The 20,827-nt window shown below is 49.3% G+C and overlaps 1 protein-coding gene across 1 annotated transcript; it reads left to right on the top strand.

The window, feature by feature from the left end:
- The first annotated feature begins 263 nt into the window (after positions 1-263).
- Positions 264-20,003, top strand: Tmprss4 (transmembrane serine protease 4). Its single transcript, XM_005347513.1, has 13 exons — positions 264-332; positions 2,965-2,998; positions 7,491-7,604; positions 8,930-9,082; positions 10,397-10,526; positions 12,930-13,031; positions 14,487-14,521; positions 15,723-15,882; positions 16,838-17,004; positions 17,863-17,961; positions 18,189-18,331; positions 19,439-19,588; positions 19,992-20,003. The coding sequence occupies exons 1-13, from the start codon at positions 264-266 to the stop codon at positions 20,001-20,003; spliced, it is 1,368 nt and encodes a 455-aa protein (XP_005347570.1).
- The last annotated feature ends 824 nt before the right edge of the window (positions 20,004-20,827 follow it).

The raw sequence follows: 20,827 nt of genomic DNA, 5'->3' as shown, positions 1-20,827 counted from the left end.
CTTTTTTAAGATTTTCATTTTATTTTACATGCATTGGAGTTTTGCCTGCATGTATGTCTGTGTGAGGGTGCCAGATCCCCTGGAATTGGAGTTTACAGACAGTCGTGAGCTGCCATGTGGGTGCTGGGAACCTCTGAAAGAGCAGTCAGTGCTCTTAACCACAGGGCCATCTCTCCAGTCCCCGAGATCAATATAATTTTTATTTGTCGATTCTAAATAAAATTTTAAAGAAAAACAAAACAGAAAGAGACAAAGACCGAGAAATGATGAGTGTCCAAACAGAGAAGGCCTGCGGAAGCACAGAGGATGGGCAGACAGGAAGAGCTGCCCAGGTGTGAGCTGGCCACTGGAAAGCTCCCTTTATTTCTTGCCCAAAGGCACCAATCAGTAGGAATCAGAGCCTGTGGTCTATCGTACCAGCCGTCCGTAGTGACATCAAAGGGCAAAACCCCTCCAGGAGATTGCAGACCCAAATTTAGAAGGAACGGAAAGCAGGAAGGAGCTCCCCTCCCATCACTGGGGTTCCATGTTTAATCATGAGAGCAGGCATGTCCCCGTAACCAACCTAGGATTCCCACACATCCAAGGCTTAAGAAGAAGCCTTTCACTCTCAGTCGGGACCAGAAAAACCCCCAGTAGGAAATGTACAACACCCTCCCATCATCATTGGATATCCATGACCTCCATATGGTATTAGCAAGCCAGACCCTAGGTAGAGGCTTAAAGCTCGGACAGGGCTCAGGGACACCTTATCCTCTACCAGACCTTAACAGAAAGATCATGAAGGTTCTGAGATGCTAGAAAGTATTCAGAGAATGATGTAATCATTGCGGCTGGGATGGAAAAGTATTTTGGCAGTTGGGAGCCAAGGAATACCATAAAGTCACTGTAAGCTTAGCAGCTTTCAACCCTGCTTCAGGGAAAGGTTTCCTCAGTGTCACAGTTCTGCCCAGGTGGAGAAGGGTTTTCCTAGTAAAGCTGTTACAGCTCTGCTCAGGTCCCCATGAGTGTAACAACTCTGCTCCACGAGGGGAAGGTTTCCCCAGTGAAAGAGTTACAATTCTGCTCTGCTCCAGGTTCAGCAAAAACTGTTACAGCTGGTCTTCACACCACACAACAAACCCCTCTCAGAAGACTTATTGGGAAGGAAGGAGGGTGGCTGCCTTGGGTAAGAAACAACAGCAAACTGAATAGGGTACCGACCTTACATAGAATTTCCTGAGGGGCAGAACTTTCCAAGGTGGCTTAGGATTGGTGCATTTTGGTGGTCTGATTCTGGAGAGGGCTCAGGGATTAGTGGCATTTGGAGTTAAGGGACCTCAGGGATTGGTGGAATTCTATGCTCAGGGATTGGTAGGATTCTGCAGGCTGACTCTGTGGCAAGCTCAGGGATTGGTGTGATTCTAAGCCCTGGTCATGGGGTCAAGTCAGGGTCAGGGTGCTTTTCCTTGGTCCTTATCACCCTACAAATGGAAGCCTGGGTATCAGCCTCCCGTTGACCCTTCCCTGTAGGTAAAGGAGTGGTGCAGGAGAATTGTCTGTATTCTGCCAATCATATTATAAATAAACACTGATTGGCCAGGCAGGAAATAAAGGTGGGAAAACCAGACAAGAAGTAGAAATGATGTAATGAGAGCAGGAGAATTCTGGGAAGGAGGAAGTTGATTCCTCCCACTCCTGCCCAGACCACCGAAGCAGCAGGATGTGATCTGCCCCACTGAAAAAAGATACTGAGCCACATGGCTAACATAGACCAGAAAAATGGGTTAATCAAGATGTGAGAGTTAGCCAGTGAGAGGCTAGAGCTAATGGGCCAATCATCTTATAATTTATGGAGACCTATGTGTGATTTTCTTTGGGGCTAAACAGTTGTGGGGTACAGGACAGGACAGAAAACACAAACATACAGGCCCCCCCTTCATGTTACAAAGGAGTAAACGTGCTTTGCATGTGAGCCTTTACCTAGGCAGCTCCCACGTTTGACTCTCTACAACTGTGTGTACATTGAGTGCAATGGGAAGTGGGTGAGCAGTGCAGGAATGCCTGTGCGTGTGTTTGTGCAAGTGTGTCACTACAGAACGAATGTCCTAGGATCCTGGTAGACTTTTGCTTGAGCTTGCCTGTTTTATTACGTATATTCCACATGCAGCAAACCACTCAGTAAATACTCCTCTCAGTGAGGGTCCAACATGTAAACACCATGTAGTCAACACCCACGCAAGTTCTAGAAGTTTCTCAATATTCCAGAGCATTCCATTGTGCTTCTTCCTATAAGCACCCCACTTCCCCAGTAGCAACCCCTGTTCTGACTGCTAGCACCCCTAAACTTTACCTCCTGATTCCGTAACAGTGTCATTAAGCAATGCATACTTTGCTGTGTTTAGTTCTTTCTTCCACCAGTATGTCATGAAGTTCATCCACGACGTTACATCTAGTACGAGCTTTGTGTTGATTACGCTCGTGTTCTTGTGAGAAAGTATTCGACAGAAGCAACCTCAAGGAGGAAAGACTGATCTGGCTCACAGATTCAGAGGGCTTTGCCATGTACTTGGTTGCATGTACTTAGGCAAGAGGGAGTGAAAATTGACTCACTTTTTAGGCTACTAGAACAAGGAAAAGAGCACAGGGAAACCTTGGGGCTAGACACCCTTTCTGCCTCCGCTTCCAAACTTTCACCATTTGCCAGCAATGCTGTTGTGCTACGAATCCATCAATCAGTTCATCCATCCATTACATGAAGTACTTGCTAGTGGTGTATAAACTATAGCAATGCTGTGGTCACAACCACTGATACTAACACACAGGCTGATCTATGATTCGATGGCTCAGCAGATCTACTGTGAGACGTGATCATTTTAAAAAAACTGGGGGGGGGGGGGAATACTTACAGTTGGGAAGCAGGCACTGCTAGTCTGAGTCCCAGAGGTCCCCTCACTAACTTTGCTATTTTTCCTTCAATTACAGGACCGGGACAGTGGCCAGCCCCTGAACAACCATGGTAAGCTCAGGTCCCTCAGCAGAATCTCAGCTACCCGGCCACTGTAGTACTAGATGCTATGCATGACATCAATCCGCTGTCCGTCTATCATCCAGCAAAAAGTACCAAGTATTCATAAGTTCCGGGATTTGTTCTAGAAAAAGTCTGGTCTCTGAGGAAATATGACCAGCAGGCCTAAAAGGCCAAGAACAGCAACTCCCCCAATCTATTCTTTGTGTCAGGCCCTGAGCTGCACAGAATTGGGCTGCAGCTACCCAACCTCGTGTCCCCAGAAGCAGGTGTCCAAGGCTCAGTGTGGAGCACTGGTGTTTTACAGGTAGGAAAGGAAATAGCTGTGAGCTCCTGATTAAAGGAGACAAATGAATGAATACATAGAACACTCGCAATTTTAAGGGCTTTGCCACCTCCTAGTATATTTTCTTAAATCATTGCCGCCTACTCCTGATGGCCTCTATACCAGCAAGACAAATGAACAGGAACAAATTAATGGGAACAAATCCAGAAGACAATGGCTTAATCCCTCTCAGGTTAACATCTCATTTGCATCACAAGCTAATAATTGTCAGAAACAATAACTCAGTTAACTAGAAGCAGGGCCTCCTTTGTACTTTGGAGTTTAACGTAACAGTAGACCACAAGGTCCCCAGAGAGCTCCAGGCTTCCTGTGGCTCTTCCTGTGTGGGCCTCAGCCAATGAACAAACCCGAGAACTGCGAAACCAGGACACAGCTGAATGGGCTCCAAACACCTGGTGGGGAAGGAAACTGAAAGGAAAGCCCTGGGCCGCAGTGGTGGGGGCTGGCTGTGTAAACCAGGCTAGCTAGACAGTCACCTAGCAACAGCCAGGGTGAGGGAGGGCAAGAGGAAGGGAGGAATACGAGCTCCTGAGAGTCAGAAGTCAGGAATAATACTAGGAAGTCAACCTGCCCGGGTGACTAGGTGCTGGGGTGGGGGCTGGTGCTGAAACTGGCAGTGACACCCATTTGGCTCAGAAAATGAGGCTAACCACACTGCTTAGAAGGTTCAGAGTAGTGAAGTCCAGAAGTGAGTGACAGGAGCTTCTATTGTGTGTCACTCAAGAGGAAAGGGACAGGGTAAAAGCCACCTTCCTGGAAACTTTGTCTTGAAGCAACAGGCAGGACAAACAGAAGGGACAAGCACAGGCTGGGAGGCTATTTATGAACTTGAGTTAACTGTGAAACCCCATCCCTTCCTGAGGAGGGAGGCAGGTCTTCCCTGAGAACAGCCTGGACACAAGGCAAGTGACTTCTTCCAAAAGATAGTGCGCTATCCAAGAAAACAAACCAATCTCTTGTCCTCAGAAGCAGGTGTCCAAGAAACAAATCAGGCAAGAATAATTGAACAAAGTGCTATGCTTTTGTGGCCACAGGAACAGAATAATTCTGGAGAGTTAGTGTGGAAACTTTAAAAACAGGACTACCGCCTGGCAGCGGTGGCGCACACCTGTCATCCCAGCACCGGGGAGGCAGAGGCAGGCGGATCTTAGTGAGTTTGAGGCCAGCCTGGTCTACAGAGTGAGTTCCAGGACAGCCAGGCCTGCACAGAGAAACCCTGCCTTGAAAACCTAAAAGAGAAAAAAAAGGACTACCTATAGCATTATTGATGACCTGCTTTGTGCCAGGCCCCTAAAAATTTACAGGCAATACCCTATCATCTTCACATCCCCACTGCTGGGCCACTGTGCTCTTAAAACTTCCCACTAGGGAAGCACAAAGTTTGAGTTTTCTGTTTTCTTTTCTTTCTTTTTTTTTTTTGTTGTTTGTTTGTTTGTTTTGTTTTGTTTTTTTCGAGACAAGGTTTCTCTGTAGTTTTAGAGCCTGTCCTGAAACTAGCTCTTTTAGACCAGGCTGGCCTCAAACTCACAGAGATCCACCTGTCTCTGCTTCCCGAGTACTGGAATTACAGGCGTGCACCACCACCGGCCAGTTTAAGTTTGAGCTTTCTTATTGACAATCATTGATGGGGTACTGGTCTCCTCAGCTTCCGAGGAGCAGAAGAAAGGGTGGTGCTGACACAGGCCTTGTATCGTCTGAGGTAGAATAAAGCAAGAGCTAAACAGACAGGGGTATGCTGAAGAGAACAGAGTCAAGAATGGATCGTTTCCATTTCACTCACTGGGCATCTGCTGTGCAACAGGCTCTGGGCACTGGAGATGTAGCAGTGCACAAGATGGGCTTCGTTTCCATTTCAGGGAGGGGTAGGAGGAGAGAGAAAACACACAAAACGTTTGAAAGTAGGTCAGAGATAAGTGCTTGGGGGGGCAAGTAAGGAGGGGGGATGGGAAGCGTGGGATGGTCGCATCTTGAACAGGAAGTTCTAGAATGGGCTCACAGGAAGGAGATGGAGAAGAGGGGTTTGAAAGACTGAGAGTAGCCCTGTGGCGGTGAGAGCAAGACAGCCTGCCTACTGCTTTCTAGGTTTCCGGAGCTGCTGTGTTTCTTACCCAGCTCCCCTCGGGAGCAAGGTCCCCAAAACACCTCCTAAGTTCATTGCCTGAAGGAAAGGGACCTGAAAAGACCCAGCACCTATCTGTGATGCCGACAGAGAGCTTTTCCCTGCCTTGCCATGCTTCATCTCCTTGGATTGCCTTGTGTATTTGTTCTCTGTGCCCCTGGGACCATCATACCTGGTACAGACAGCTTCGGGGAGATGGGGTTCATTTTAAAACAGTTCCAAAATGTTTCAGTGCACCCTGATGGAAAAGGGTACGGCAGCCATTCACAGGACATTTCAGAAAATGGGGTGCATAAAAGGAAATAAAAAGTAGGAGAAGAAAATAGATTCTCAAAGATACAGCCTTGGGGAATCTACTTCCTCCAGCAAAGCCTTACCTTCCCAAGTTTCTAGAAGTTTCCAAAATAGTCAAACCATTTGGGAACCAAACATCAAGAACTATAAGCCTGTTGCAGTGTTTCAGATTCAGATATGACACTGTCTGAAGGGGGTGTGTAGTTGTTTGTTTTACAAATTTTAGGCAGTGGTGGCCTCCTGTGTGAACTCCCTGGTCCCAAACTCATCCCAACCCTCTTCTCCCAGACAAGCGAATGCTCTCCCCTGATGACGGCCCAATCGCATACTCTCTCTTGTCCAGAACTTTCAATGGCTCCTCACTGCCTTCAGGACAAATGCCAAACCCTAGCATGGTTTTCAAGTCTCCACAGAATGACTTTGTTGTCCTGCCTCCCAACAGGCTTTGCCCCCCACCCATGTATTCCAGGACACTAGACACTCACAGCACACACACACCCTCCATGCCTGTGTCTGAACCGGCCCAGAGCCTCTGATCCTGTCTTCTTCCTGTGTTGAAGCACTACCTGCTCAGGAAGCCTTCCCCAGCCTTCCATCCCCAGGTAGTGCCTCTAATCCGGCACACACCTTCTTCCACCTGGCAGGCTGCCATTTGTGTCCTGTTTGCCTCCTCTCCAGACTCTACTCTCCTTAAACACAAGGACCACATTGGGGCTTCGCTGTGTATTGGACTAGCTTGGAGATGGGAGCATATGATACATACACTCACAAGGAATTATCAGGCCTCTGCTACATGCTCACTGTGTCGGGAGGCAATAAATGAAGGCAGAGGACTGGGGGCGTAGCTCAGTCAGCAGAGTGTTTGCCTAGGGTACAGAAAATCCCGGGTTCCATCCCCAACACTGCAGGAACCAGTGGTGGTACCTACCTCTGATTCCAACACCAGGAGGATCAGAAGTTCAAGGTCATCCTTGTCTGTGTGTAGAGCCTGAGGCTAGCCTGAGCTACACAGTCTTGGTCTCCTGCTTAAAAAAAAAATTATCAGAGAAGCAACTGGATAAGAGGAGTAAGTGCCAGTGTTCTATAGCACTGGGGGAAGTGGGGACAACCGCGGTTGATGACATTTGATGTTCTAAAAGAGCCAGTGAGAGAATTCTGGACGTTCTCAACACACACACACACACACACACACACACACACACACACACACGTCTTACATGGTAAACATAATAATTACCCTGATCTTATTATGTATTACATACTTGTGTTGAAATATTATATACCCCATACTTACAAATGTGTGTCAATTAAAAATATGTTCAAGAATGGGGAAGGATAAATGATAATATAACATATATATCATGGCAGGGGCCCAAGTACATGGCTAGTGATCTTGGGTCCTTCCCAGGGTAGGGACAGGTCAGACAAGGCAGGAGTGGCATCCTCTTGCACAAGCTAGGGCAAGAAAAGAGGAGGTGGCACAGCCTGCCAGCTCAGCTGAGAAGCGGTTACAAAAGATGGGTGAATCTAGGCAAGGGAGGGGAGGTGGGTGAATACATGTTCATAAATCTCAGCCTTGCCTACAGGGATAATCCCCACCAGCCTAAACCATCACCAGGGCATCCTGGCACAGGCCCCCAAGGCAGAAAGAAGACTATGGGCCTTGGCAGGGATGGGCTCCGAGGCCGGACTCACTCTCCTCCCCTCTCTCATTGTCCTTGCAGATATCGCTGGCTTTCGCAAACCCCGCAGGTCCCTGGAGACCTTCAAAAAGGTGGGGATCCCCATCATCGCAGTGCTGCTCAGCCTGATGGCCATCGTGATCGTAGCCCTTCTCAGTGAGTGACAGCCCCCACTCTCACCCTCACCCCCTCAGTAAGCCACAGCCCTCACCCACCCTCCCACCCCCACAGTGATAGGCAGGTAATCTGGGCAAAGCCTGGGAGGAGGGAATGAATCCTGATGCCTCATGTGCCCACCCCTGCCTTGGAGGGAGGCTTCTAAGTGAAAGGGGAAGGTGAGCGCATCCCCCGGCTCTCCCAGATGGCTTCTTTTCCAGATGGTTGCTATCCACGTGGCACCAATCGCAAACCCACTCAGGCAGTTGCAGAGGTGCCCACCCCCAGCCGCCTCCTTCCGATCTTCTGCAGACTGACAGCTGGTGGAGGGGCAGGGTGGGGTGGGGATGAACAGGGTGTCTGCGCAACTCTATACTGTCTGGCAGGCTAGAGAGCATTTCTGCCTATAAAGAGGAGAGGGACAGGCGGTACCAGGGAAGAGGGCCAGGCAGATGGAGCCCTCTGCCCACCTCAGCGCAGTCTTCACTATGGCTAGCGCATTAGCTCTGATGCAATCTGGGGTAGCCCACTCTGTGACAATGATTCCCACAGGGACTGACCCCAGCTTTCACAGCAGGAAATTTCAGAATATAGGAGACAAGTTTAGGAATTAGGGTGGAGATCTCGGTTCTATCCTTTGAACCTGTGTGTCCCTGAAGTCCGCCGAGTCCCCTCTACGATGAAATGCCTTTGAGCATCATGAGCAGTAATGAGCTTCCTTGTGTGAAGAACCTGGATTAAAAGCCGAAAGTGTAACAGGCAGAGCTGGGAGCCAGGGGAGGCAGTGCCTGCACAACCTGGCCGTGGCTGGTCTTTGGGTAGCCTGTACTTAGGGCTGTGAGGCCATCCGCACTAGCAGCAGACACAACCCGTGGGATGACACACAGAGACCCTCTACTTTAACCCTTTATTCCACACGTGGGCACCGAGGCTCAGAGTCCACAGAGGCTGGCACAGGCAGGCCGAGTTTTCCAGCTGAGCAGGTCCTCATCAGAGTAACAATGGGTATCCCCAACTCAGACACCACCTCGATCCTTGAGAGCCTGGGGTGTTTGTGAGAGGTATAAACCCCCAAATCATTTCTTCTCAACATTGCTCCAACCTGATATGGCCATGTTGGTCAGCTTTCCATGATTGTAATAAAACACCTGAAACCAACTCCCAAAGGTTGCCCTCTGACCTCCAGTCAGATACACACACAACCGCACACAATAAAAATTTATTTTTCAAATTGGCTGCCTGTCTCCAGCCAGCCTGACTTTCAGAAAAGGCAGCCTCTCTCTGCCTGCTTGACCGACTCTGCCCCTGATTCATGTGCGTTCCAGTCAAGGTGGTTCTGGATAAATACTACTTCATCTGCGGAAGTCCCCTGACCTTCCTTCCGAGGGAGCAGGTGTGTGATGGTCGCCTTGACTGTGCCTCGGGGGAGGATGAGGAGCACTGTGTCAAAGACTTCCCCGACAAGCCTGGAGTGGCAGGTGAGTCCTGAGACTGAAGGGCAGGAACAGTGGGAGAACTGGGCTCAGTTGTAGCCTCTGCCCACATCCTTGTCAGCCTCTAGCCCTGCTGGAAAAGGTCCCAGGAGCGGGATCGTGGCATGCCTACCTGTAGATTCCAACACTGAGATAGGGCACACATTCAAAAAGGGTTAATTCATGGCAGTGAGGGGACATGAAAGGATGGGCAATGCAATGCGGGCTGTACCCACTTGGTTTGGACAAGAGGAATAGAGTGTACGGCTTTGGAGGACTCCTTGGAGTGGCATATTATTTGTAGTTTAGTAAATAAATCTTGCCTGAAGACCAGAGGCAAAGCTGAAGCCAACAAGAGGTCAGGTAATGGTGACACACAGCTTTGATCCCAGGATTTGGGAGACAGAGACAAATGGATCTCTGTGAGTTCAAGGCCACCCTGGGCGACACAAGATCAACACAGAAACAAATCCAGGTGGTGGTGGTTCATGTCTTTAATCCCAGTCCTAGGGAGTCATATGCCCTTAATCCCAGCACTAGAAGGAATATAAAATGGGAGGAGAGAGAGGTTTAGTCTGCTGAGTCTGTGGTCGCCCAGCCTTGGTAGAGGTAAGCCTTCTCTAGTGGCTTGGCTGCTTTGCTTTTCTGGTTTTCAGGATGAACCCCAATATCTCTGTTTTTTATTATTCACGCTACAGTTCCTCTTTGGAATCTCAGTGAGACTAGAATCATGACCATCATGTCATTTAACCAGCTAGCCACCCTCGCACTCACAGTGTTTGCTGAACATGCTAGGGAACAAGATAGAGGATCACTGGAGAAACAAATGTTCCAAGCATAAAATCCAGGGTCGGCTAGCTTGGACATGCCCACGAACACTTAGCCCAAAAGATAGAGAATGAAACCCTTTGAGGGGCAGGGCTGAGTGACTTCCTGTACATCGACTGGTATTTAGTAAAGTCAAATGCCCATGGGCTCCTGCCTTGCTAACAACAATAGAAGTTTTTCACTTAAAGTCACTCTCTGACCTTCCATGGAGAAGCTACCAGGTCCCTGGCTGAGATGTTTCCCCAGACTGGGCAAGCTGTGTGGCCCATGGTCAAGCAATTCTGAGCAAAAAGAGATCCTGTCAATCATTGTCCCTGAGCAGCCGGCCAGGCTTCCCCTTAGCTGCCATCCAAATTAGGCGCCAGTTAACTGGAAGAACTTTCCCTTGATGTTGAACATGTCCTCAGTTCTGGGCTGGGAGCAGCAGCAATGGAGGGGGACTGGGCTAGAAAGGCTCCCCCCTCCAGCTGACCCAGGCTCCTTCCCTCCCAGTCCGCCTCTCCAAGGACCGATCAACACTGCAGGTGCTGGATGTAGCCACAGGGACCTGGGCCTCTGCCTGTTTTGACAACTTCACAGAAGCACTGGCCAAGACAGCCTGCAGACAGATGGGCTATGACAGGTACCCAACCAAGGCTATAGGAGGCTATCACCTCAACCCAGCAGCCTCTGCTCCCTTCTTGCCTGCCTTCTGTCGGTCCTTCCTTCCTCCCTCCTTCCCCTACTCTCTTCCTTCCTTTTCCCTAAAAATACAGGCATGGGCTTCATATAAAACTAAGTGTGAGTCCCAGCACTTAGAAGTTGCTAAATTAATCCCCCCCCCTCCCAGTTTCCTTCAGAGTTAGCCAGAGGAAGCGACACCAATCTCACTAGAGGAGGACGGAGCCCTTTCCTCCAGTTATCTCTCCTTTGTCCTTTTGTAAGAAATCCCCGACCACAGCACAAGGTCTAATTTGCATATTCAAATTAACTCTTGGTTAAAATTTAGCAGAAAGGAAGCCTGGGGGTGTAGCTTGGTGGTAGAGAACTCGCCTCACACATGCACAGCCCTGGGTTCCATTCCCAGCACCGGAAAACAAAAATAGCAAAGACTAGCCTGATTCCGCTGGGGCCCCGCAGCAGCAGCAGCCCCAGCAGCTCTCAGCAAACTGTAGAAGCAAGCCCAAATCTGGAGTGGATGGAAGGTACATGGAGTGTAATTAGCATTACATGTATTTATATTCATTTGATCTTGGCAGAAAGCTCAGAGCACAGTTATTATTAAATCTGTGTTACAAGGAGGTTCTGAAAGAGTAAGTGGCTTGCTTAGGTAGAAGCTGGGAGGTAGAGGACCAGAATCTATGCCTGGCAGCTCTCCGATTCCTGGACACAAGTTCTCAGTGTCTATGCATTGGGCTTCATCAGTGAAGAAAGAAGTGAGGACTGAGCCCTCCTGGAGCCAGGTGTTCTGCTGCAAAGAGGGATTACACTCCCCTTGGCAAGCTGAACTTCCTTAGGACTCTAAGAAACTAAGTCCAGAGACAAGACCAAAATGATGACCAGTAGACAGACATTGCCAGTTGATCACAGAGCTCTCTCCATGGATCCCTAAAGCAGCCTCAAGGTTTTGTCCAAGAGATACTTAAGACAGCCAGTATGAACTCATCTGGCCTCTTCCCCTCTGCCCCCTGGTTATAATTTCTGCTCTCTCCCCTCCAGGAGGGGACTCCCAACACCCCCCAAAAAGGGACACTGTCACCTTCATTTCAAAGGACAGCAGGAGGCATGCCCAGCACCTGCTGTCCCCTTCTACCCCTGCAACTGGCCCCTCCTCCACTGCAGTCCAGTCTACTGCAGTGTCAGCTGGACCAAATGCTGCAGGCTGTCTCAGTTATGAAACCTGGAGGATTTCCTGCGGCTCTTAAGGTGATAGCCTCCCAGAATGTCTGCCTTTCTGGAGGGCACTGAGGCACCGAGTTCATTAAATTACTCACCAGGCCGGACTTGGTGAGCAAATACTCGCTTTCCTGGGTGTGCTTGCCACCAGCACCCTTTCTCCTTGGATGGAGCTCTCTGCTTAGGTCTCTTTGTTTTCTTTCCTCTGCCTGGATTAGAAGGAAGCCTTTCTGATCTGGGAACACAAAACCATTGGAAGTCCATTGTAGGAGGAACCCCTGACTCGTGCTTCATTTTATAGAGGAGAAAATCAAGACTTAAAGAGAGCCACAAGACAAAAGTGACCTACCCAAGGTCACACACCAAGCTGGTGTCACAGCCAGCATATAAGAACTTAGGTCTTGAGGATAGCAGCCTCTGATCATCCCAGATCTAGAGCCTGGTTCACCGGGGAAGGTGCTTGCATTCCTACCTGAGTGTGGACCAGCAAGCCAGATGATCCCAGATCTCTATGCAAAGCTTGTACTAGGAGGAGAGATTTGGAAGAGGCAGGTTTGGTGAAGAAAGGGCCAGAGAGCAGAGTAATTAGGGAAGGCTTCCTGGAGGAGGAAGATTTAAATCCAGGGCTTGAAAGAAGACAAACATGGATTAGCAGAAGGGAAGGGGAGAGGGCAGTCCAAATTTCGGGAAGTTCCACCTACACTCCTGTGAGAAAATGGATCTTCTCCTGTCTTGAAAACACTATCGAAGATAAACCAGGTCTCCTGGAAAACCAGATATCCACATTCCAGTTCACTCTGTGCTAAGACAACAATGTATCTGGGACCCTTTGCTTCTTTGTTCCCGCTGGTGTGAACTTAAGGAGATGCTGGGGCATCTGAGGCAGGGAGAGAGCCGGGTGTGAGGAAAGTGGGCCCTTAGCCCTTCTGCAGAGCTCTGGGCTCTGGACCAAGAAAGCAAGACCAGGGCAGCCAGCCTTGGGCTGACATCACAGGAACGTTCCTGTGATCCAGCAAAGCCAGCCCTGCCCACTAACCCAGCCCACACATATTGTCCTCCTCTCTCTCTCTCTCTCTCCCCAGGGAATGGGGGCTCTCTCTACCATCCAGTGCTAGCCTCGGCCCCAGCTCACAGTTTTCTCCCTCCACAGTCAACCCACTTTCCGAGCAGTGGAGATCGGCCCAGACTGGAATCTCACGGTAGCTCAAGTCACAGGAAACGGCCAGGAACTTCAGGTGAAGAATTTAACTGGGTAAGTGAGGGACCCCTCCTAACCTACAGAGGCTAACTACCACCAGAAAGCTGCTCATGGCTGCAGCAAGGGGAACATGAGCCAGACACAAGGAAGAACTAGTCAAGCAGCTCATTAAACATCTAGGGTCATGGAATCCCATTTTGGGGTTCACAGGGTATTATCTGTTGACTCTTTGTTTTTTAATATAATGTGCGTTGTCTTGTTCAAAGGCAGAGGGATGAACAATGACCTTCTATCTGTCTGAACAGTCAAGATTGTTCTTTCCATGGCTCCTTCATGTTCCCTGATGAGTTGCCTGATAGACAAGAGCGCAAGAGGCGCTTTGTCCTTTCCCATAATTCCCTCAGGCCAAAGCAGCACCTCGGATGCTCCCAAGGCAGCTCTTCCACCCTCGCCTCGCCTGCCTCGTTAGAGCACATCCAAATCCAGACAAACCCTGCTGCAAGGCAGCAGAGGCCAAGAGCAGCTGTCTTCTTAGCATTCAGGATACAGGACAGATGCTTACCACAGCCCATCTGGGGAGGGACAGGACTGGTAGTGACTATCTGTGTGATTCCTTCAAAATCCTGTTCTGTTTGAAAGGGCTGCAGGGTGGCCGGTTGTAGCAGGCTTTCTTTTAGGCCACCAACTGGCTCCCAAATCATGACATGGAGACCTTTTATAGTTAGGAACACTTGGCCTTATCTTATGTTTGTTCACTAGCTCTTAGAATTTAACCTGTTTCTCTTCTTCTACCTTTTGCCTCAGGGTTTTTTACCTTTACCTTTCTTTCCGTATATCTTACTTTCACTGCTTCTCACGCCTGACTTCTGGCCCCAAGGATGTCTCTCTCTGTCTCTCTCTCTCTCTCTCTCTCTCTCTCTCTCTCTCTCTCTCTCTCTCTCTCTCTCTCTCTCCTCCCTCCTCTTCTTTCTCTCCCCCTCCCCCCAGATTTCTCTTACTTATTCTCTCTGCTCACCATTCAGCCCCGCCTATCCTTCTCCTGCCTAGCTATTGGCTGTTTAGTTTTTTTATTAGACCAATCAGGTGCCTTAAGCAGACAAGGTGAAACAAATACAGCACATCTTTAAAGAATTGAACAAATGCAGCATAAACAAATGTAACACATCTTTGCATAGCTAACAAAGACAGCAGAAACAAGTATAACACCCCTTCACATAGTTAAAGTAATATACCACAGCATAGACAAATGTAACACATCCTTGCCTAGTTAAATGCTCCACAACAGCCTGTACTGCTTCTCCACCTAGGGCTGCCTTTGCCCTGCCAGGGCTCCATACATGGTAGGGTGCACACACAGCAATGGGGATGTTGTGTCAAATCGAACCCCACTGAGTATTAATGCAGTTCTATACGGCTCCATGATGGAGGTCCTGGGGTTCTCCAGGACTAGGGGACTGGGTTAAAACAGTAATGCTGCAAGGGCTGAGTTCCAGCCTGTCTCTCTTTCAGGCCCTGCCACTCCCTGGTTTCCCTGAGCTGCCTGGGTGAGTACACCCCATCTCTAAGGTTGTGGGACCTTGACCAGCAGTGGGCAGGAAGAAAGGCCTTCATCTTCTTTGCTCTCCTCGTCCCTAGGTCCCACTATTTTGGTTAATGCTAAGAACTCCCTTCAACACTCTGCTCACAGCCCACAACCTGAGTGTACTAGACTTTTATTTCTGTAATGAAGTACTTGAGGCAGGATAACATTGTCAAGAATAGTTTTGCTTAGCTTACAGTTTTAGAACCTGGAGGTCTAAGACCAGAAAGCCAACTTGGTTTGTCCTGGAGTGGGGCCCTAATGCTGGTTGGGGGCTCACCAAGGAATGTGGCTGCTGCAAGGAACCAGACAGCAATTCAGGGGTGGACTCTGGCTTGTCCTAAATCCTCACTGGAGCGCAGGAGCACAGGAAAATATTTATCCACCTCAGAGGGCGGCTACTCTGATGACATAAGGGCCACTAGGCCCTGCCTCTTAAAGGACCTACCACCTAATACCCACCACGCTCAGGGCTAAGCTGCCACCTTTCAGGAGATACACTCAAACTTTATCCCAAGTGTTCCAGAGACTTCCAAGTAGGTCACGAGCTGGACAGAGCTTTATATTAAGACCATGGAAATCAGTCCAGAGGCATCTACATCCTTCCACACCTTGCCAACCAAGAAGCTCTAAGTGAATGAGCAAGGGGGCAAAGATGAAAGGAGGGTTGGACCAAATGGCATATGGCAGGTACAAGGCCAGGCAGAAGAAAACCAGTACAAAGGTTGTCCCCTTGGAAAGATCATCACTGCAATCTCCCTTAACAGAAGGAAGAAACCCAGTTTTTAGAACTTTTATCTAATTTCCTGATACCAAAGTAACTTGTAACTGGCTATTTGTTTACTCAGTGGGGAGCGTCTGGTGACTCTTCTGTTTAGTCAGGGCTTTCAGAATTCATGATTCTGCATCTTTGTTTGTTCTGAAGATGATAAATTACAAGCACAATGAACATACCCATATTCAGAAATCTAAATTCCTAAACACACACCAAGTAGGGGGGTGGTCAGGCAAACCTGTGACATCATGTCCATTATCCTCCAAAAGAATGGTCCACTCACCAATGGCATAGGTGGGTTCTCCCCATCTAGTACCAATCCAGGGCTTTGCGGGGGAGACTCCCAAGAAACCTGACTTCTCCCTCCTCCCTTTTTCCTGGCCGGGTCCAGAATGTGGAAAGAGCCTGAAGGCTCCTCGTATAGTGGGTGGAGTGGAGGCCTCTGTGGATTCTTGGCCATGGCAGGTCAGCATCCAGTACGACAAGCAGCATGTCTGTGGTGGAAGCATCCTAGATCCCAACTGGATCCTCACAGCAGCCCACTGCTTCAGGTAAGACTCCCAGCTGTGAGCAGGCCAGGAGGGACAGAGGCCATGGCCACCAGGATCCCCTGGAAACCACTGCTGGGGTACAGCAATGAGATAATGAGACACTGGCCGTGATGTCCTTGTTAGGTATTGGGGATCTGAGCAGAGAGTGCTGGTCCCCAAGGTTGACCTTTGATGGGTGAAAAGCCTCAGGTACCCAGGGTTCTCACACCACTGTGTACCAGTTTCATCATACTCCAGAAGTTCTCCCCACACATCTGTGCTTCCAAGACCTTGACTCTTCCTTGCCAGTCTTCCAAGGCATGGTCCCCAGGGTCTGGAGTCACTCCCTATGTCCAGAAACTGAACCAGCTATAGATTATCATTTGGTCCAGCAGAGAGGGAGCCTGCCAGGCCTCGGGAAAGGGTTACACTCAGGCCCTCTTCACCTTCGTTCATCCATTTCCCTCAGCATCCAGTGAGTACCAAGAAGCACTCCCTTCAGATCCTGGGCATCACATAGATCCATTGTCCCCTTCGAGGTACCTCAGTCTAGCTCAGGGGATTTTTACCTTTGTGAGACTGACAAGAGCTCTAAATCTGCTCCTGGGGAAAGTTCCCTGTGCATAGGCAGGACCTGGCAAGGAGAAGAATGAATGCAAGCCCACAACTCAACAGACCGCAATACAAGCAGCATAGACAAGACCAAGGGTGCAGGAGAACCTGGCGGGACTCCAAGGCCCTGCAATGGGGCAACCTCTTCCCAAGCCCTCCAGGTGGAAGTTTCCTTGGGCCCTTTTAATAAGAAACAGAATTGTATTTCCTTTTATAATCTGGCTTCAGGAAGATGGCTCCTCAGACAGCCACCTCCACCACTTCTGTCCCATACACATGATCTCCCAGAAGACTTGGAGACCAAGCCTCAGGCAAAGCCTCAGTGTGATTGGCTCCCCTCTGATGTAGCCTCCTCTACCCCTAGGAAGTATCTTGATGTGTCCAACTGGAAGGTGAGAGTTGGCTCAAGCAAACTGGACCACGTTTCCTCCTTGTCTGTGGCCAAGATCTTCGTCACCAAGGAAAATGCCCTAAACTCCAGAGAGAAGGACATTGCCCTCGTCAAGCTGCAGGTGCCACTCACATTCACAGGTGAGAGGTGGTCCCTGGGAACAGAGCCCCTCAGATTGTCCTTACCTCCACCCTGCTAAGCAAGCAGCCTTGGACACATCATGTTCTTTCTAAGACCTCAGCTTGCCCACGGGTGTCCAGCTAATATACATCTCAACATTTCTGGTGCCAGGGGACCTGCCCTGACTGCCAACTAACGTTCACACCTGGCCCTTGCGGAGATTCTTCAAGTCTGTTTGTTTCATTTGGAAGATCCAAGTTACCTGATCTTGGAGTTATTAGGGCCTCTTTTAAAGAATTGTCTAGTCCATTCCTTACCCCTGACCAGTGCTCCAGACCTGGCACAGTAACCCTGACAAAGGTCACTATGCCTCTGCCTGCGTTCCTCCAGGAACAAGGAACCTAGTGTTCCTGGGTTTTTCTTGGTGCGTGTTTATGTGTGTGCTTGTGTGCTGTGTCAGAAGACAGAAAGGATGGGGGCGGGGCGGGGGACAGCCCATTTGTTGTCTGTGGTTCCAGACTACAGGAGGGAACTTGGGCAGGCCAGTTTAAGCATGCTTGAAACTGGAGAATGAGAATAGTTGTCTAGACTGCAAAGATTGGTCTCTAGAGGTTTAATATCTAGCCCTGGGGTGTTTTAGGGCAGAGAAAAATATTGACTTGATTCATAAGAGTCAGGTGATGGTGAATGAGGTCAAGGGTGTGAACTCCAGATTTAGATATGGAGGGCCTCACTGACAAGTAGCTTGTTCTCTCTAGGAATTAGCTAATCTGGTCACACTTAGACCAGCAAAACCTCCAACTTGTAAAAGCACAAAATATAGAAAACAAAACAAAAAATCAGCCCTCATATAGAGTCTTTCTCTCTATTCCTGACAGGCACCGTCAGGCCCATCTGCCTGCCCTTCTTTGATGAAGAGCTCATCCCAGGCACACCCCTCTGGGTCATTGGATGGGGCTTTACAGAGCAAAGTGGTGGTGAGTGTTGGGCTCAAGACGTCAGATCCCTTGCATGAAGGTATTTTATTAGCCTCCCCCCACCCCACCCCCATCAGTAATAAGAAAGAGGAACATCCTTCAGAGAAGCCCATCCTAGCTGACCAAGTTGCCAAACTTCTAGGCATCAAAGAGTCTTGGTGGTCCAGAAAATTAACGGGGGCTGGGAGTAAAGACAAGAATGAGGGAATATGTTTCCAACCTCCCAGGGAAGATGTCCGATGTGCTGCTGCAGGCATCTGTCCAGGTCATTGACAGCGCACGGTGCAATGCCGAGGATGCCTACCAGGGGGACGTCACCGCTGAGATGCTGTGTGCAGGTACCCTACAAGGCGGCGTGGACTCCTGCCAGGTGGGTCCTCCAAAGACCATAGGGAGTCCTGTGAGTAGGGATGTGGGTCCTGGAAACATATGAAAACCTGCAAACTGGATGCCCACATGAAGCCTTGCGGATTGTAGCACTCTGTGGTTAAGGAAGGTCTGGTAAAGATAGAAGAATGGATGGGTGGGTAGATGAAGAGACAGAGCTACGTGAGCAGAAAATTTAAATGTTTATTGTAAAGATGGCATTGCCACCTTCTCCACCCAACCCTCATTTCCCATCATCTGTGATCCCTTTGAGGACTGACCCCAAGTCTGTTTTCTCTGTGACTACCCCTATACTGCTATACTTTACAAGAAAGACCATGTCATGCTAGGTGAGCTTTGGTACATACCCCCTCTTCCCATCTCCATAACCACTAGGACTTTTGAGCAATTCCTATGTACCTTTCTTACCATCCCATACCTCCAGAGAATCTTTGGAGCCCTTTTTATTCAAATTTCTCTGCCTACTCCCATCCCCTGACACTAAAACCCTCATTCAAGAGCTAGCTGTCTCTGAGCCATCTCTTGTGTGCCATGAACATAGCAGATTTAGAGACAGTGTCTGCCCTCCAGGAACTCCTGGTGGCCACAGAGAGGCTATGAGAGCAGGCAATCAGGCCGCAGCAGTGTTACTAAGCTCAGAGAGAGGCCATGAGTGTGGTTTTCACTGCTTTATTTTGTCATCTGCTCACTTATTAGCTCTGCCTACCTGTAAACTTCCTGGGGTGGGCAAGGATCTTTGGCCTAGTTAATTGAACCTTGATTATCCAGAACGGGATCAAAAATAAACAGACATTCCATTGGTAGCTCTATCAATGTAGGAACTGCTGGGCTAAACAAAATTCAAGTTGCTAGTGTGACTTATGACCCTCTGAGAAGGCAGGCAGCTGCCCTCAGTTCAGTTGCCCACAGATGGGCCATAAGAGTAAAGAACACTGAGTACCACGAGCACAAAGGAGGGTAGGGAAGTCAGGACACAGAGCCATGGGGAGTGCAAGGGAGCCAGCCAATGGGCCAGTTCAGGAACAGGAGGAGAAGTCCCCCCTTCACCTGGCCTGCCCTCCCCTGCAGCTCCTGTCCTCACTTTTCACAGGGTGACAGTGGTGGGCCTTTGATGTACCACTCTAACCACTGGCAGATAGTAGGCATTGTGAGCTGGGGCTATGGCTGTGGGAGCCCAACTAACCCTGGAGTGTACACCAAGGTCACTGCCTACCTCGACTGGATCTACAATGTGAGGAAGGTGAGTGCTTTAGTCCCATAGGGAGCCCTCCCTCCAGATATCTCCCCTAAGGGCATGCATCCTCCTTAGATTTGATTTAAATAGCTCTGACAAGCTTTTACATCCCAAACGCATTTCTCTCCCAGCAAGCTGACAGCCTGAGATCTCTCTATTAAAGCAGAGATTCTTGGGTTAGCAAGATCTGTGGAAGTACCTCAGGGTGCAGAACCCACCCAGAGATTTATTGTTCTCTACAACTAGAACAAGACTGCTGGACCCTTTCCAAGGGGGAAGATGCTAACCTGGCCCCTGCAGGGGAGAGCAGGCGAGCAAAATGATCTTAGGAAAGGAAAATGTTGACCTTGTCACGACTTTGTCAGGACATCTGACTTTCCCTTTGCCGTTGTCTTGTCTTTCATTCTAGTCTGAGATGTAACACTGCTGTCTGCCACATCCGAAAGCAGCTTCCCCTCAGACCTGCCCACTGCCTGATAACGTCGAAGTCAGACACAGGGCAAAGGCCTCCTTGGACACAACCCTGGTGTTTCCTGCCGCATCCAGGGACGCAGACACACATGTTGAGGAGTGCCCAGAAGTATGTCAGGTGTGCTGGCTCAACCACCCATGCTTCTCCAGCTACCCCAGGGAGACATGCAGTCCACGGAGGGAAGCCAGACTGTTGACTCAATTCTCAGATGTGCTATTCAGCCAAGGAGACTCTCTCACACACTGAAAGAATGGAAGACGGCTCTCACCTGAGAGCCCAGAACACTAAGGGCTGAGCCAAGGAGAAAAAGGTCCAAAAGGCCTTTGTCCTCTTTGCCCATTCTTAAAACCACTGTGATAGGAAATCAGGCAGTTCTAACGGAAGACACATAGTCTAGTGTTGGTTCACTTTCGTTGCTGTTACCACCTACCACTGTGGTCACTATCATTAAACAGGTATGAAAAATCTTTGGCATAGGCCTGGACAGCTTGATAAGAATCCAACTAAGACTGTGACATCTTTAGTCTTTGGCCTGGTATTGTGTGACTGTTCCCCGGAAAAGTGAACAAATGTCCAGTCAATACTTATAAGGCACCAAGGACAAAGCAAAGAAATGATTTCACCCGCGTCTAGATTGCTGAACCAACGAGTTTATTGGGACTGTTTGCAGGTGCATGGGTAACTTGAAGGCAGCTGTGTCACCAAAACACCCACCTCCGGCCTAGATGATTAAACATCAAGGAGGCGTCATTGGAATTCTCTACCAGAGCTCA

The sequence above is a fragment of the Microtus ochrogaster genome, chromosome 5, assembly GCF_000317375.1.
Source record: "Microtus ochrogaster isolate Prairie Vole_2 chromosome 5, MicOch1.0, whole genome shotgun sequence".
Taxonomy (NCBI): Eukaryota; Metazoa; Chordata; class Mammalia; order Rodentia; family Cricetidae; genus Microtus; species Microtus ochrogaster.
Note: the sequence above shows the minus strand (reverse complement) of the source record. Positions and strands in the feature narration are given on the sequence as shown.

Excerpts from the sequence above, each read along its gene's own strand:
- Tmprss4 (XM_005347513.1), top strand. The coding sequence starts at position 264 with ATGATGAGTGTCCAAACAGAGAAGGCCTGCGGAAGCACAGAGGATGGG. Across the intron at positions 2,999-7,490 it reads CCAGCCCCTGAACAACCATG|ATATCGCTGGCTTTCGCAAA; the intron begins GTAAGCTCAGGT and ends TTGTCCTTGCAG. Across the intron at positions 10,527-12,929 it reads AGACAGATGGGCTATGACAG|TCAACCCACTTTCCGAGCAG; the intron begins GTACCCAACCAA and ends CTCCCTCCACAG.